Source organism: Rosa chinensis, chromosome 1 (genome assembly GCF_002994745.2).
Source record: "Rosa chinensis cultivar Old Blush chromosome 1, RchiOBHm-V2, whole genome shotgun sequence".
Taxonomy (NCBI): domain Eukaryota; kingdom Viridiplantae; phylum Streptophyta; class Magnoliopsida; order Rosales; family Rosaceae; genus Rosa; species Rosa chinensis.
The window spans coordinates 33,842,877-33,858,956 of NC_037088.1; the positions used below are offsets into that span (position 1 = coordinate 33,842,877).

Here is a 16,080-nt window from a genome sequence, read left to right on the forward strand (position 1 = left end):
GTCTCTGAAGTGCTCCCACTAAACATGATTTTATATCCTTAGATAAAACATACTGCAGAAATTCTCAATCACCAAAATTGCTAACAATTAGATGTGAAAATTGATCAAAACAACATTACTATTTCCGATTAGTCTAACTGGCTATCTCATAAATCCTCGTTCGTCTTCTCGGCCTCTTCAATACAGTTTTCCCAAGCTACGAACCTCTCTTTGCATCCGCCGCCTTTCATGTACACAGATTGTCAATGGGAACCAAAAGTGAACACCCAAGAAATTTCAGTTCAGTACATATGCTTTAAGCAACAATACAAGCAGGAGATTAAGATTCCTTGGAACACAATGGCAAGACAACACTACATTATGTTCATTGTCTCCCTTTGTTAGGGGCACACAGTGTGTCTGCAGCAGATTGAAAACCATGGAAAGTTAGTAACTGTTACAAAGGCCGGAAGACTAGGTTTCTGTTGTCTAGAACAACTGATCAACTTCTGCAATAATGGTCCAAGCTTCTTCAATTTCAGGGCCTTCCTTCTGGTTCAACTCTTCTTCCAACTCAGCCTGAACATAAATGCATTACTTAACAAACTGGGGAAGAGAGCTGAAATTTCAAGCAAGCATAATCAGGACCTCTATACATACCAAAGTTCCTTTTAACTCAGCTAGTGAGGCCTCCAGGTGCTTTCGACAATCGGGAATCATCATCCTTGATTCAGCCAGCACATTTTCCTGTAAGCAAATCAAGAACAGAGGAATTTAATTGGAAATCAACACATGGAAACTACATCATGTTGGATCGAAAAAGATGGGAATAGGAAATCTGGAAAAGCATGTTGTTATTGAGACAAAAGGAATTTTGGTTTATGAGTTGCTACTGCAGAACTCTTGAACTGCTATTGATTTTTTTTTTTCATGTTGAAAAGCATTACACCAGCAAAGCTTAATTTATAGCAGCTTAAGACTCTAGACATTTCTATCTAGAAGACAGAAGTGACTCATTGGGACTCTAATACAACATTAACTTAGGCTGTTACAACAACCAACTACTTCATAAAGTTAAATCAAGAGCTAAAGAGAAAGCTCTAGAGTGAAGCAGAATTTTTCCTTTGAAAGTGCTTTGGTAAGTATGTCAGCCAATTGCTCCTCTGACCTGCAATATTGCAGCTGAACTATATCTTTCTCAATTGCTTCTCTAATGAAGTGATATTTGATTGCAATGTGCTTTGTCCGTTCATGATTGACCGGATTCTTTCCAATGGCAATGGCTGATTTGTTGTCACAGTACAAAGTGGTTCCTTTCTCTTGCTTCTCTCCAATGTCTTCAAGAATTCTTCGAAGCCATATCGCTTGAGATGTTGCTTTTGCTGCTGCAATATATTCTGCTTCAGCAGAGGATTGAGCCACAACACTTTGTTTCTTTGAAGCCCATGAACATGCTCCTGAACCAAGAGAGAACATAAGCTGAAGTACTCTTCATGTCATCAAGACAACCAGCCCAATCACTGTCAGTGTATCCAACAAGAGTTGATTTTTCTGCTGCCTTGTATAGAATTCCATAATCAAGAGTGCCCTGCAAGTATCTTAACACTCTTTTTGCAGCTCCATAATGAATTTGACTTGGCTCTTGCATATATCTGGAGAGAAGACTTGCAGCGAACATGATGTCAGGCCTAGTAGCCGTTAGACACAAAAGACCACCAATTAAACTTCTGTACTTTGTAGCATCTGCCTTCTTCGCACCATCCTCCTTCTTCAACTTTTCATTTGCTATCAAAGGAGTAGCCACAAAATTGCACCCAAGCAGATCAAACTTCTTGAGAATGTTCTCTGCATATTTCTTTTGGGAAATAAAAATCTCATCTTTTGATTGAGATACTTCAATCCCCAAAAAATAAAGTAGAAGGCCCATGTCATTCATCTCATAAGTACTCATCATATCTTTCTTGAACTGCTGAATCACATTCTCATCATTGTCGGTGAAAATCAGATCATCAACGTAAAGAGAAACAATGAGAATAGAACCTGCTTTCTTGAACACATAGAGTGTAGGCTCACTTGGACTCTTCTGAAAACCTCTCTTGACATAGTATTTGTCAATTTTAGCATACCATGTCCGAGGAGCTTGCTTAAGCCCGTAAAGAGCATTTTTTAACCTATAAACTTTGTCTTCTCCCCCTTTAACTAGAAACCCTTGAGGCTGCTCTACATAAACTTCATCTTTCAATACTCCATTTAAAAACGCTGACTTCACATCAAGTTGAAATATCAACCAATTCTTTTGAGCAGCAATAGCAATCAAGGTTCTTATAGTTTCAGGTCTTGCAACAGGAGCAAAAGTTTCAGAATAATCAATACCTGCCTGTTGAGTAAATCCCCGAGCCACAAGCCTTGCTTTATGTTTATGGATGCTTCCATCTTGATTGAACTTCGTCTTGAAGATCCATTTTACCCCAATAACTTCTCTGTCTTTTGGAAGATCAACAAGCTCCCAAGTCTTATTTTTTTTCTATCATTCTTATTTCCTCCTCCATTGCTTTCACCCAAACTCCTTCCTTTTGAGCTTCTTCAAAGCTTTCTGGTTCTATTCCAGAAAAGTTGCATGACTCATATAGGTCGCTGAGTCTTCTGGTCCTTAAAATAGGACTCTCTGGTGATGAGTACTCTGGAGTAGAAGGACTTGCATTTGAATTGTTTGCTGGAGTAGTTGGTGACTGAGGAATGATATCATCTTCATGATGCTCCAATGGACTATTTTCTTCTTGTTGAACGGTAGCATATGGCAACTCCTGCACTTTATTTTCTTTCCAATCCCAGCTAGCTTTTTCATTAAAAATCACATCTCTGCTCACAATCAACTTCTTAGTTTCAACATTGAAAAGTCGATATCCTTTTGAGCTAGTACTATACCCAACAAAGATGCATTTTTGGCTTTTTTCATCAAACTTACTTCTCTTTTCAGCAGGGATATGAGCATAACAAATGCAACCAAAGATTTTAAAATGACTTACAGATGGTTTGAATCCGCTCCAAGCTTCAAATGGAGTCATATTCTTCACCGCCTTGGTTGGACATCTATTGAGAATGTAAACAGCCGTATGCACAGCTTCTGCCCAAAAGTCTTTCGGTAAACTCTTCTCATTCATCATTGAAGTTGCCATCTCCACAATTGTGCGATTTTTCCTCTCTGCAATCCATTTTGTTAGGGGCTGTAGCCTATTGTCAACTGCTTCCAAATGCCTTCATCTTTGCAAAAATCTTCAAATTGATGAGAGGTATATTCACCTCCTTTGTCACTTCGAATGACTTTAATTGTGCAGCCACTTTGATTCTCTACAAATGCTTTGAATCTTTTGAAAACCATAAAAGTTTCTGATTTCTCCTTCAAAAAATATACCCAGGTCATCCTCGAAAAATCATCGATAAATGTGAGAAAGTACTTGAATTGATTGAAGGAGGGAGTTCGCATTTTGCCACAGATATCAGTATGCACAAGCTCTAGCGGTGCCTTTGCTCTCCACGAACTTTGTTTTGGGAATAGAAGTCGATGTTGCTTGCCCATGATACATCCTTCACATGAATCTGAGGTTGCTTCAATTTTCGGCAGCCCATTCACCATGCTATTCTGTTGAAGAAGCTTCAGACCTTGGAGATTTAGATGACAAAATCTCTTGTGCCACAGCCAAATGTCTTCAACAACATCTGCCTTGAATGCCTTCATGCCATCATAATGAAATATAAGTGGAAAGTTCCTGTTTTTCTCCATTCTGACATGTGCAATCACCATCTTTGCCTTCTTATCATAAATAGTGCAGTAGTCATCATCAAAAATAAGACGATAACCATTCTCCTGTAGCTGTCCAACACTAAGTAAGTTTTGGCTTAGGTCTGGAACAAACAAGACATCATGAATCTGCTTTACTCCCTTCTTAGTTTTGACTGCAATGCTTCCTTTCCCCTGTGATTTCACAATAGCACCATTGCCGAGCTTTATCTTCGGAGTGACTGAGGTATCCAGATCCACAAATATTTTTTCATAACCTGACATGTGATTACTACAACCACTGTCAAGATACCAGGTCCTTTCTTTTTCTTCAAGGGCTGCTTGATATGCATAGAATAAATTCCCAACTTCTTCATCTTCATTCTTTCTCTCAGAGAAATTTGCTTGATTGGTTTCTTTAAATCTGCAGTTCTTTTCAGTATGCCCAAATAAACTACAATATGTGCATTTAGTCTTTCCACGAAACCAACACTTTGCTGAAGCATGATTAGTTTTATTGCAAATCTTACAAGAAGGCTTAGTTTCAACATTCATCGTACCGTTGTCATTGTTTCTGTTGGATTCCACTTTCTTCCACTTTTTGTCTCCCATCCGTTGATCATCCCTTGGATTGACTCTGCCTTTCTTGATAAACTTCGGTGATTTGAAGGTGAGTTTTGACTGGAAAGCACTCTCAACAGCTTCCTCATTGCGTCCCAGCCTTCTCTGCTCATGAGACTTCAAGGAACCCATCAATTGTTCAATAGATAAGGTGGTGATGTCCTTGGACTCTTCGATTGCAACAACAATAGGATCATATTTCTCCGGCAAGCTGATCAAGATCTTCTCCACTACCTTCTGGTCTGACATGTCTTCACCAAGGGTTCTCATTTGATTGACAACTTCAGTTACTCTAGAAGAGTAATCTTGGATGCATTCAGATTCTTTCATCCTCAAATTGTGAAACTCCCTACGTAAAGACTGAAGCTTGATGGTCCTTGCCTTGCTATCACCTTGAAACTCCCTCTCCAAAATCTCCCAAGCTTCCTTTGCTGTGTTGGCTCTTGTTATTCTTGGAAAGATTGCATTGGTGACTGCATTTTGAATTTTTGAGAGAGCTTTGGCATCTGTCATTGCATTTGCTTCATATTTTTCTCTTTGTGCAGCTGAAAGTTGATTCTCATCTTCTAGTTCAGTGAAGCCCTTCTCAACGATCTTCCAAAGCCCTTCAGACCGAAGCAGAGTTGTCATCTTCACTTTCCAGAAATCATAGTTTTGTCCACCAAATATGGGAAGAAAAGAATATGAAACTGGAGTGGTTTCTTTAGGAGACATCTTGGCAGGTTGATATAGGGAACGCCAATATGAACGAACCCGCTCTGATACCAATTTGTTGGATTGAAAAAGATGGGAATAGGAAATCTGGAATAGCAGAGTGTTTATTGAGACAAAAGGAATTTTAGTTTATGAGTTGCTACTGCAGAGCTATTGAACTGCTATTGATTTTTTTTTTCATGTTGAAAAGCATTACACCAGCAAAGCTTAATTTATAGCAGCTTAAGACTAGACATTTCTATCTAGAAGACAGAAGAGACTCATTGGGACTCTAATACAACATTAACTTAGGCTGTTACAACAACCAACTACTTCATAAAGTTAAATCAAGAGCTAAAGAGAAAACTCTAGAGTGAAGGAGAATTCCAACACATCAATGGAGTCCTTAGTAAGTAGCAAAACTTTCATATTGCAATCAGAGTAAGAATTTGAGTCAATGAACTTTAGCTCCAACAATATACAATCTACTAGGTATTTGTACATTTAAATATTGACCGATTAGAACAGCAATGAATCAAGCAATCAAGGCAGTTTAATTCTGCACTAGTAACAGACTAACAGTGCACCTAATAATAGCCATATCCACATTCCTCAATCCTGAGAGTATATGCTGTGGGCCTGTAGCCTCCTGTGCATTGCATACCCTTATTCTTTAGTAACAGAAACTGTAAATCACTATAGTGTGCACATACTACACACATGCAAGCAAACAAATAGGTCTTCACTTTACATGCATATGTATGTACAGTATACAGGTCAAGTATGTCAATTGACATCTTACTGATTAGCCACAAATGTTTCATACCTGTTGCTTGAGGTCATAAGGATCAGCTCCTTTCCCCTTCATGTCTGCTGTCTTCGCAGCCTCTCCCTCAACCTCTTTCTCACAAGAATGAAACTCCTTAACGAGGCGTTTACAAGTGCCAGTCTTGATTTTCAGTTTCCTTAGAGTTGCCATATCACCCATCAAAACAAACCACTTTCTTGAGAGAAATGAAAACCACAGAACTCAAACTTATCGCAATTGGGTTTTCTTTTCCATCAATACCAAGCGCATAGCAAAGATTCTCATTCGGGAACCACAAAACTCTAAACCAAACTACATCTTTTTGTTTGCAACGAGAAATTTATAGTGAAACATCATCTGTCTTATAAATAGTTCCCACATTTTGAAGCATATTACAAGTTCTAAAACCTATCATCATGTTATGAAGCTGATTAGCAGATGCAACCCAGCCCTAATCATCCTATACTATAACCCATCATCAACGCAATGCAATTCTAACTAGTTTAAACTTGCAAAATTATGTCTCACTTTCACTCCAAATTCGTTTGACTATTGAAGACCCTAAACCAAAATAACCTGTTAAACCCATTCACTGAACTTGGGTACAAGATTAGAAGCTAAAATGGGAGATGCATATCGACTTGAATACCAGTGCAGAGATATCAGTGGATCGTGAAACTAAGTGAGTTAAGATCTAAGATAGAAGTAAGAATTACCTGAGAGTCCTGAAATCGGGATGCGTTGCCGACGACTGTCGCGTCCTCCGTCCTCTTCCCGGCGATGAGAAGTTATGCAACTGCTTTTCTCTGTTCTCTGGGTACTGGAGTTGTTTTGTAATAGTCACTTTACACTGCAGTGGTTAAAATATTCTGTGGTGAAAATAATACGTCCTGGAGATTACTTATGAATCTTTACATTTGCATTGAAATGTATCAAAAAAATGAACCCAGTTTTTTTTTTTGGGTAAGAAACATGTACACACACACCAGTGAATACAACAAATCTATCCAATTTGCAGAAGTAGAATTTTGCGAATAGCTTCTGACCATGGAAAAGGTGATAATGAAGAGAGAATCCACTGCTGATAGTTGATTTGAATTCGATGAGACGCGGCTAATTAAACTGATATTTGAATATATGACTCTAGTACTCTAACTGAAACTTCTCTATCTTTTGACCCTCTATTTACCAGTAAGTATAAATTCTTGGAAATAAAGGAAGTTTAGCTAGTCATCTCACCCATGAAAACTAGGTTTTCATGCCAATTGCCTAGGCCTATATTTATAGTTCCACTTTCAGAGGTCAAAATTCAACCCCTAAACCCTCATAATCTTTCTTACCAGAGAGAAAAGGCTTATAAATTGATCAGACTCAAAATGTAAAACCCTATTGAATCTCATTCATTCTTATATATGTAAAACTCTATATATAAAGCTGACCAAAATATTTCTAAATAGTGTCAGGGCACTCAATCGGGCGTGTGACCAATCAGTCAAAGAAATTGATGAAAATGAAATAAAAGAAAATTATGCACAGAATTTTCCCAAGATAAGAAACTCAATTAGATGGTGGCTATTTCTTTAGTTGGTTGCTTCAGCTAACCGGAATCTTCTGTTGCTGCTTCATGTTTGTTGGATTTCGGTGCTTCCCGTTTCTAGGCTTTGCAGTGGTTGTTTCTTCTTTTTTCTGGTTTGCTTGTAGCTTTATGTTTTCAGCTGTTTGTTTCTTTTCTTTGTTTTCTCTAGTCTTTGCTTTTTTTGGCATTTGACTATGTGAATCATGCGTTTGTTTTGGGCTGTGTCCCTTTGTGCTGTTGTTGCGGCCTTGTGCCTTCTTAATTGATTCTTCCCTTCGACCAAAAAAAAATAAAAATTAGACGTATGCACAGAAAGTTCATGTGGTATTTACAAGAAGTACTTGACGCTTTAATATCAAAGCAATAAGTAACCCTGTACAAATAACACATGATTGAAATAGTGTCCCATTATATATATATATATATATATATATATATATATTTTGAACCAAGGAATATTACTTCATTCGAAGAGGTAAAAACTACCTTAAATGATTACAATCAGTTTTTAGAACTTCCAGAATGAAGTCTGGAGGTTTCACTAACCAAATGGATCCATTACTAGCCTCATAGCTAGGCAGAGTTAGCTAGACAATGAGCTACTCGATTACAAACTCGTGGAGTATGCTGCACTGCAATATCTGCAGGCCTTTGATGAAGTTCCTGACGAATGTCATCTATGATCCCTCATCATTTACATGAGTGAATTGTGTGTCAGCAATACAAGAAACAGCTTCCAAACAATCTGTTTCGCTGATGATATTGCTAATTTGCATAGTTGACCCCATTTTCAAGCCCTCCCGAATAGCACACAGTTCTACCTGTCTTGCAGAAGCTACAGCTGGCACAGGAGTTGCAAAGGCAGCCCTAAAATGTCCTGCATCATCTCTCAAGACACCTCCAACACCTCCATGAGCAATATTAGGAAGGAAACTACCATCAACATTGAGTTTCCATTTCCCTGAAGCTGCTGGTTCCCAAGACTGCTTCTGCTTTGGTGTCCCATTATATATATAATGAGTTCGAATCTAACATATATATTCTTCATTGTAATTTACTATATTCATATTAAAATGAGTTCGAATCTAACATGAATTTAAAATAGTTATCGGTCCCAACATATACGAATCAGTATATATTTTTCTATATTTGAATTCTAACATGCATGCATACACGTCTACACTCTACAGCACTACAATTGATCCGAACTTACACGTACATTTATATTCGATACTGTTAACCATTGAAGTTGATATATATTTGACGATTCTTAACAAATTAATATTAAGCTTCACAAGTCAAGAGCCTAAACAAATGACAAAAAGGAATAATGGAATTCAACGTTGAATCTCTAGCTAATTGAATAATGGAGACAAGAGTCAATAGAGGACCAACAAACACTTCTCATCACATGTTAGATTCATAATATTAATGTTCAGATTCAAAATATATTAAGAGTTAAAAACTATCAACTCATTCTCAACAAGTGAGACGTGTGGAGAATTTTTAAGCTATACATATATATAAGTGGCCTAATCCGCTCTAATCACAAGATAAAATAATAAGAGCGTCACACTCAAAATCAATTTAGAATGGTTGGAGATGCTCATATTTTAAAAACTCTTTTTTTTTTTTTTTTTTTTTTTGAGTATGTGGAATTACCATATTTTTAAAAACTCTTTTTGAATGTCACGAATTTCCAATATGGAGCGACACTCTACAACTCTACATTCTCAATAATGCCTCGATTATTTTATCAGAACCAAGCTTTCCATGAATTTTGCTCTCTACTTGGGAAGCAAGCCTATATTACCTTATTAGAATTGATATTGATACAAATCGTTCTTGATCTTCCGTTTTATCAGTTTTTAAAAAATTCAGTAATGTGATCACAATTGAACTCAACAAGCATATACTTTCATGGTGTCTGCTCTGGAACCCCCGGTCGAATAAACGTAAAGCAAAGAGGCAGCCATTCACATGAATTCTTATATATATTGAAATACAGCATAAGTTATGAACACATTGAAATAATAAATATGTATATTGTATATATTAATTTCTTCGATCTATTACACACCCAGTGGGATTTATTCAGGGAGCACCAGCCACTCCTTTTCGATATGTCTACATATTTGAATAGACTTGTAATATGTACAAAAATTAAGATAATTTGTAAATATAAGTTAAGACTTGCATGCGTATATCTGCAGAGACCGGAACAGAGAAGAGTATCATTGAGCAATTCTTCGCATAACAGTTTTCCTTGTCATTTCGGCCGGCCAAGTACATCTTGAGCAGTCGGTGGCTGAGTGCCACCATTTCCATTAGAACCACCCTGTCCATCTGAACCCTTTCCCAACACTTCCTGAGGAGAAGGCATGCTTGTATTTCTATTTTCTCAAGGATCTTGGCGACGGAGATATGGATCACCTTTGCTTTAAAGAAGAAAAGGAGAAACTTAACTACTAGCAAAAGATCAGCTCAAAAACATGTCAAGTCTTTACCCTCTCAAGTCTTCAGATACATAGCAGCATAAGATGAAAATTCTGCAGCAGCATAAGGTGAAAAATGCTGCAGCAGCAAAAAAAGAGAAAACCAAAATAGCAATAAAAGATGAAAGATGCAGCAGTAGCACTCAAATAATTGATAAGGCCACCCATATACAGAAGCAACCCAGCAAAGAATAGCTTGGCAGCAAACCAAAGAGGAAAGAACAGCCACCAAAAAACAAAATGACATGACATAAACACAGCCACTTAACACGAATATGAATTGCCCTATAGTTGGTTATGTTGCTTTGGTACCAAAGGAATATAGTACATGAGCGATTGATGTCAGAGGGCATGAAGGCTTTCCCATACCACAAGCATATCTATGGTAGTTCTACCATCTTTTTTTTCCCTACAGAATTTGTGGTTATCACAACAAAATCTTGAAGGATGCATCCAGAAACTGACAAGTATATATATGTATATAAAAAGTGTGTGTGTGTGTGTATAAATCAATGATCATCAAGTGTTGGATGCATCCAGAAACTTAAGACTAACTTTCTCGCATTCAATTTCAGAAGCATAAAATGGGGTTGGTTCACACATACCAGGTCACTACAAATTGCAATTGGGAATTTTCAGCAAACACAAAATTGAACATCTTCAACAAAGATGAATCACAACCTTCCCCTTTCATAGACGACTCAGTAACTAAACCCTCATCAATTCACAATAGAGGAATCACAAAAAGAAGACTCACCTAGTTCATAGAAAACAAAAAAAAATCGATAAATTGAATGACCTTACCTGATTGAGAAGAACAGAAATCACCAATTTAGGGCAGCGATAGAGAGACCTGAAAGAAGAGGGGAAAATTAGGGTATGATGAGCAATAATCCTACAATCAATTTAAACCTTCATAAATGCAATAACAAACCTTGCTTGATTCTTTAGTCGTGATAGCAACTGAGGCCAGATTGAGAGGAACAGAAATCACCTGATTGAGACGAACAGAAATCACCAATTTAGGGCCAGCGATAGAGAGACCTGAAAGAAGAGGGGAAAATTAGGGCATAACGAGCAATAATCCTACAATCAATTTAAACCTTCATAAACGCAATAACAAACCTTGCTTGATTCTTTAGTCGTGATAGCAACTGAGGCCGGATTGAGACGAACAGAAATCACCTGATTGAGACGAACAGAAATCACCAATTTAGGGCAGCGATAGAGAGACCTGAGAGGTTACTCATAGACAACAACCTGTAAAATTTGGTCCCCATCAGAAAAGGAATGAGAGATAAGGTCGTCCTCCTCCTTAACCCTACCTCTACAGAAAAAATTTCAGAAGCAATAATCCTAAAATCCCCACAACTGAAATCTATGCAATATATTTTGTTCTCATATATGGGGAAAAATGTAGAGAAGCAGTCCTTTTGAGTCTGTTAAGGGATTAAGGCTACTGTTTAGTCTTTTCGACAGTTTGAGTCTGTCAATGTCACTCCTGGAAGAGGGGAAAATTAGGGCAAAACGAGCAATAATCCTACAATCAATTTAAACCTTCATAAACGCAATAACAAACCTTGCTTGATTCTTTAGTCGTGATAGCAACTGAGGCCGGATTGGTCTTAGCAGCTTTGAGCGAGCGAGCGAGCGAGAGAGAGAGAGAGAGAGAGAGTCGGGGCAAGACTGTCTAACTATAGGAGACCAGTTCCCATTTAGATCGATGTTCAGTTTGTTTTTTTTTTTTGTCTTATACGACGTACTTTGAGTTGTGTCGTAAACACTCCTTATTTTCTGCCTATACACGTCGATAAGTCGGATGTGTGTGTGACCATGATGCTTCCACAAAACTATAGTTGGCATTGGGTTGTAGTTTTATTACCAGCTAGTACGTACTGTTTGGTTCAATTTAACAAAATTCACTTTAGTAAAAGAATTTCGACATTCCATGTTACTTAAACATTAGGGCAACTCGTTATAGTAAAGTTCCCATATCACAATTTCACAAACTAACCCCACGACACCTGCAACCTTCATCTATGTATAAATACACATAGGCAAAGCAAAGGATAACAAGATCCCTAATTAAGACAAAAAAAAAAAGTATTCTTAAGTAGTTGTAAGCATGCCTTCTCCTCAAGAAGTTTTGGGAAAGGGTTCAAATGGACAGAGTAACAGTTCCAAGGGAAACGGTGGCTCTTCTAAGCAACCAACTGCTCTGCCAGCCAAAGCCAAAATAGAAAGGGAAGCAATATGCCAATTAAGTGAAGAACAATTCAGAATGCTATCTTATATATGTTTTAAGGTCTGTGCAGCTTGTTGTTAATTATTAGTACTTCTATCATATTATCATATACATATATTCACATTGATCGATTATGCATTGTAACAAATAAGCTGAATTTACATTTTCATCTCTTTATTTTTTTGATATATTACAATTCGATTAAAGATGTAAAAAATCCAGCAGGTTATATATATTGTAGTATTCTGAATTGGGTGGCTGGTGCCCCTAGAATAAAACTAGTGTAGTAGAGTGTAATAGATTGAAGAAATAAATATACAGTTATTCATCTCAGTTTGTCCATAAGTGTGTTGCTGTTTATGATGTAATGAATTATAGAATGAATCGATGCTTATCTAATTTTTTTGACAGCGCAATCCTAATTAGAGAGCACAATCCATTAAACATCCATTCTAATATCAAATGGGTATGAGATAGATCTGATCAATTCAAGTGCATTTCAGTTATATATGGACACCAATGGCAGCATGCATGCAGCTGATTTATTATCCAAATTGTGTACGTCTAGCTTGTCTCCATTCTTCAATGAGCTCTCAATTATTCAAAACAAAAAATGAAAAAATATATATTAGCCAATTAAACGATAATGTCAACCGTTGCGGTACCAGATAATTATTAATTTGCGTTTTTAAATATAAATGACCTGGCTGAAATGGGAAATGAACTCTTAGTTAGAAAATCGTATAGTTTGCAGATGGGTACAAAGAAAAGCTTTATTATCCGTTTACATTGAGTCCAACTCTTTGCCAAAGAAAAAAAAAACAGAAGAATTTTGAGTGCAAGTAATGAGTAGTCCTTATTGTCTAGCCGGCTAGAAGTAGGGAAGCAGCAGTACGTGGGCATTAGGGTTTGAGTCCTCACTTAATTGCCATGCGGCTGGACAAACCCTAGAGAAGGACCAACAAATTCCTTCCTCGATCTGTTCTCCAGCTCCACGTCCTATACCTATTGTAGCATGGCTACCAAGCAAAGGGCAATGGTCTTCTTCATGGTAAATCAAATTGCAATGATCACACTTACACTTGCCCACCAGATTTTCAAAAAAATATGAAATTTTAACATCAACCCTAGGCGCCAGTTTTAGGGTTTTCTTGAGGACAAATGGTTTCAAAATGTCATGTACCACATGAACCCTAACCTTGCCCATATTTGCAAAGAGTGGTACTTACCAGCCACCGAAGCAATATTTCTGATCATCTCAGGCTCCTCGAACAATAGCGGTATGTTGCTAATTCGAACCCAGAAGAAGAAGATAGTCAGAACAACCTCTTCAATAGCCTTAATGCCATCATACTCTTGAAGCACAACCAGAGCCTGATTAAATCGCCATGGTCCACCCTTCAAAACCTTGTTACGATCCTTGCACTGATCAAAAGGCAGGACAAAACGGTTTGGAACCCTCTCTTGAATCTTGAAATCCTTATTAAGGACCCATACTCGCTGGAAAAAATGTTTCAGATCATTCAAAGAGGCCGGTTTCTTCACTAGGGGTCGTGCCAATAGAAAGGATTGCTTGGCTCGTCGCTGGATTCCATTCGAGGCTTGTGAGACATCCACCACATCACTGCTAGCAAGCGCAAGTGATTCAGCGAAGAATGATGTTACAGCATCAATGTTGGACATGTTGACCGATTTGGGATCAAAGGAATAGCGACGGAGATCGCTTTGTTTGTTTGGTTCGGTGGCTGCACACATAGCGCTGCCCTAGGGTTTTTTTTTAAAGGGTCGTATATGACTCCTCCTTTACTACTACAGTGAGAGTAGCTATTAGTTTGATGAAAGTAGCTTTTAATATTGGTGACAATAGTTTTTTGTTATTCGCCGGAGATCACCAAAATCTCACCGAATGTAGCCAGTGACATTGCTGAAGTTCGCCAGAGACCTCGTTCGAAGTCGCTGAAGACCTTGCCAGAGTTCGCCGAAGACCCACGCTGGAAGTTGTCGGAGACCTCGCCGAAGAGGAGAGATTGGTGACTTTTTACTGTAGTGGTATTTTTGTAAATATGTTGATTTTTAGTATTCAAAAATTAAGACAAATTTTAATTTAGTGACCTTATGAGGAAAAAAAAAGAAGAGTTAGTGGCTATTTGCCTAATAAAACATTTATAAATGGCCTTATAAGTAATTGGTCATTTTAACTTTTAACTATCATGTTCCTCAATATAGAGAGCGAGATGAGGTTCTTTATTATTTTTGTTAATTTAATACATTCATTTTAAGTAATTTTATGTAATTTATAAATACATTTAAACTACATGGATGAGGTTCTCTTTTTTTTTTTTTTTTTTTTTAGAGGAAAAAAAAAAGATTTGGTGGCCATTTGCCTAAAAAAACAATTATAAATGGCCTTATATATAATTGGTCATTTTAACTTTTAGCTATCATATTCCTCAATATAGAGAGCGAGATGAGGTTCTCTATTATTTTTGTTAATTTAATACATTCATTTTAAGTAATTTTAGGTAATTTATAAATACATTTAAACTATTTTTTCTTCATTCAATAAATAATATAAATTCAAAACTAGCTAAAATGGAGAGAACTGGTGCAGACGTATTTTAAAAATGACTACCCAAAATGACTTTTTACCTATTTTGGCTAAAATAACAAAAAAAGGGTTAGCATTGCTAAAGATGCTATTATCTATACTATTATTAAGAGAAGAGGTTTTATTAGCCAAAATCAAAAATTTTGACAGATTTAACTCTGAAAAATTAAAAAATTTTGAAAATAAATTAAATCACAAGGGTAAATATGACAATTACAAAATAGATTTTTATTAAAAAAATAAAAAATAAATTTTCTCATCTCCACTTTTCTCTCCCACTGTTTTCTCTCTGCAATAACTGTATTTTATTTATTTTTTTAATTTTCTTTAAAAAATATATATATATATTACACATGCAGAGCATGTATGAAGAACGCTAGTATCTTATATATTAAGCCAATTCCTCTTAAAATAGTTAATTTTTTGAAAATCCGAAAATATCATTCTCTATATGTCTCTAAATATATATATATATATATATATATATATATATATATATATATATACAGATCCTATCCAAAGCGGAGCTCCGCTTTGAAAATCAACGTGTGAAGTTCTAGTTTTTGGTCACTTTTCGGTCGCGTATCTACATCTCGACCATTCAGTTTTTAGGTATTAGTGCATAGATCGTCTCTGTAAATTTTCAGCCAAAATGATGATCATTAAAGCATTGATAATTGCCTTAAAGCTAGTACGGTTCAGGTTGACAGATTCAGTCCGTCCATTGGTTTAAGCGAGTTAGATACCTTAACGATCATCAGTTTGGCTGAAAATTTTCAGAGATGATCTATACACTAGCACCTAAAAACTGAACGGTCGAGATATGGATATGAGACCGAAAAGTGACCCAAAACTCGAACTTCACACGTTAATATCAAAGCGGAGCTCCGCTCTGGATAGGATCTGTATATATATATATATATATATATTTGAACGTGGGAGAAGGTTCCCAACTTCTCTAACTGCAACTACAGAAGTAATGCAGGGAAAAAAAAATCAAACAATTTCCCTTAATCAAGTAAAAAAAAAAAAGTCAATTGACACACCGCGTTTGTTAAGAGACTATTATATGTTAATTAAAATAAGCACATTCACTCTGTAACTAATTAAAAAATGAATTTGGAAAGAACAATTCTTAGGTTCATCTATAGGGTGAATGAGCATATTCACCCTCATTGTCGATTAACGCATAATAACTTTATAATTTTTTAATCCAACCATTCATTTTGTATAACGTAATATAAAGATTAGCTTTGTAAAAAATCAATCAAATTGAA

The 16,080-nt window shown here is 36.6% G+C and overlaps 1 protein-coding gene and 1 long non-coding RNA gene across 3 annotated transcripts; both read right to left on the reverse strand.

Annotated features, from left to right (window-relative positions):
• Positions 1-63: 63 nt before the first annotated feature.
• Positions 64-6,133, reverse strand: LOC112181927 (tubulin-folding cofactor A). Its single transcript, XM_024320339.2, has 3 exons — positions 5,898-6,133; positions 640-726; positions 64-558 (listed from the first exon to the last, which is right to left on the reverse strand). The coding sequence occupies exons 1-3, from the start codon at positions 6,057-6,059 to the stop codon at positions 469-471; spliced, it is 339 nt and encodes a 112-aa protein (XP_024176107.1). The 5' UTR covers positions 6,060-6,133; the 3' UTR covers positions 64-468.
• A 3,359-nt stretch (positions 6,134-9,492) lies between these two features.
• LOC121052210 lies at positions 9,493-11,658 on the reverse strand. 2 transcript variants are annotated; one of them, XR_005808467.1, is made up of 5 exons: positions 11,530-11,658; positions 11,076-11,210; positions 10,885-10,994; positions 10,755-10,803; positions 9,493-9,888 (listed from the first exon to the last, which is right to left on the reverse strand). It is a non-coding gene; the product is annotated as an uncharacterized LOC121052210 (long non-coding RNA). The 2 variants fall into 2 exon arrangements; XR_005808460.1 differs by having other exon boundaries at positions 9,493-9,893.
• Between the last annotated feature and the right edge of the window lie 4,422 nt (positions 11,659-16,080).

Excerpts from the sequence above, each read along its gene's own strand:
- LOC112181927 (XM_024320339.2), bottom strand. The coding sequence starts at position 6,059 with ATGGGTGATATGGCAACTCTAAGGAAACTGAAAATCAAGACTGGCACT. Across the intron at positions 727-5,897 it reads CTTATGACCTCAAGCAACAG|GAAAATGTGCTGGCTGAATC; the intron begins GTATGAAACATT and ends ATTTGCTTACAG. Across the intron at positions 559-639 it reads CTGAGTTAAAAGGAACTTTG|GCTGAGTTGGAAGAAGAGTT; the intron begins GTATGTATAGAG and ends ATTTATGTTCAG.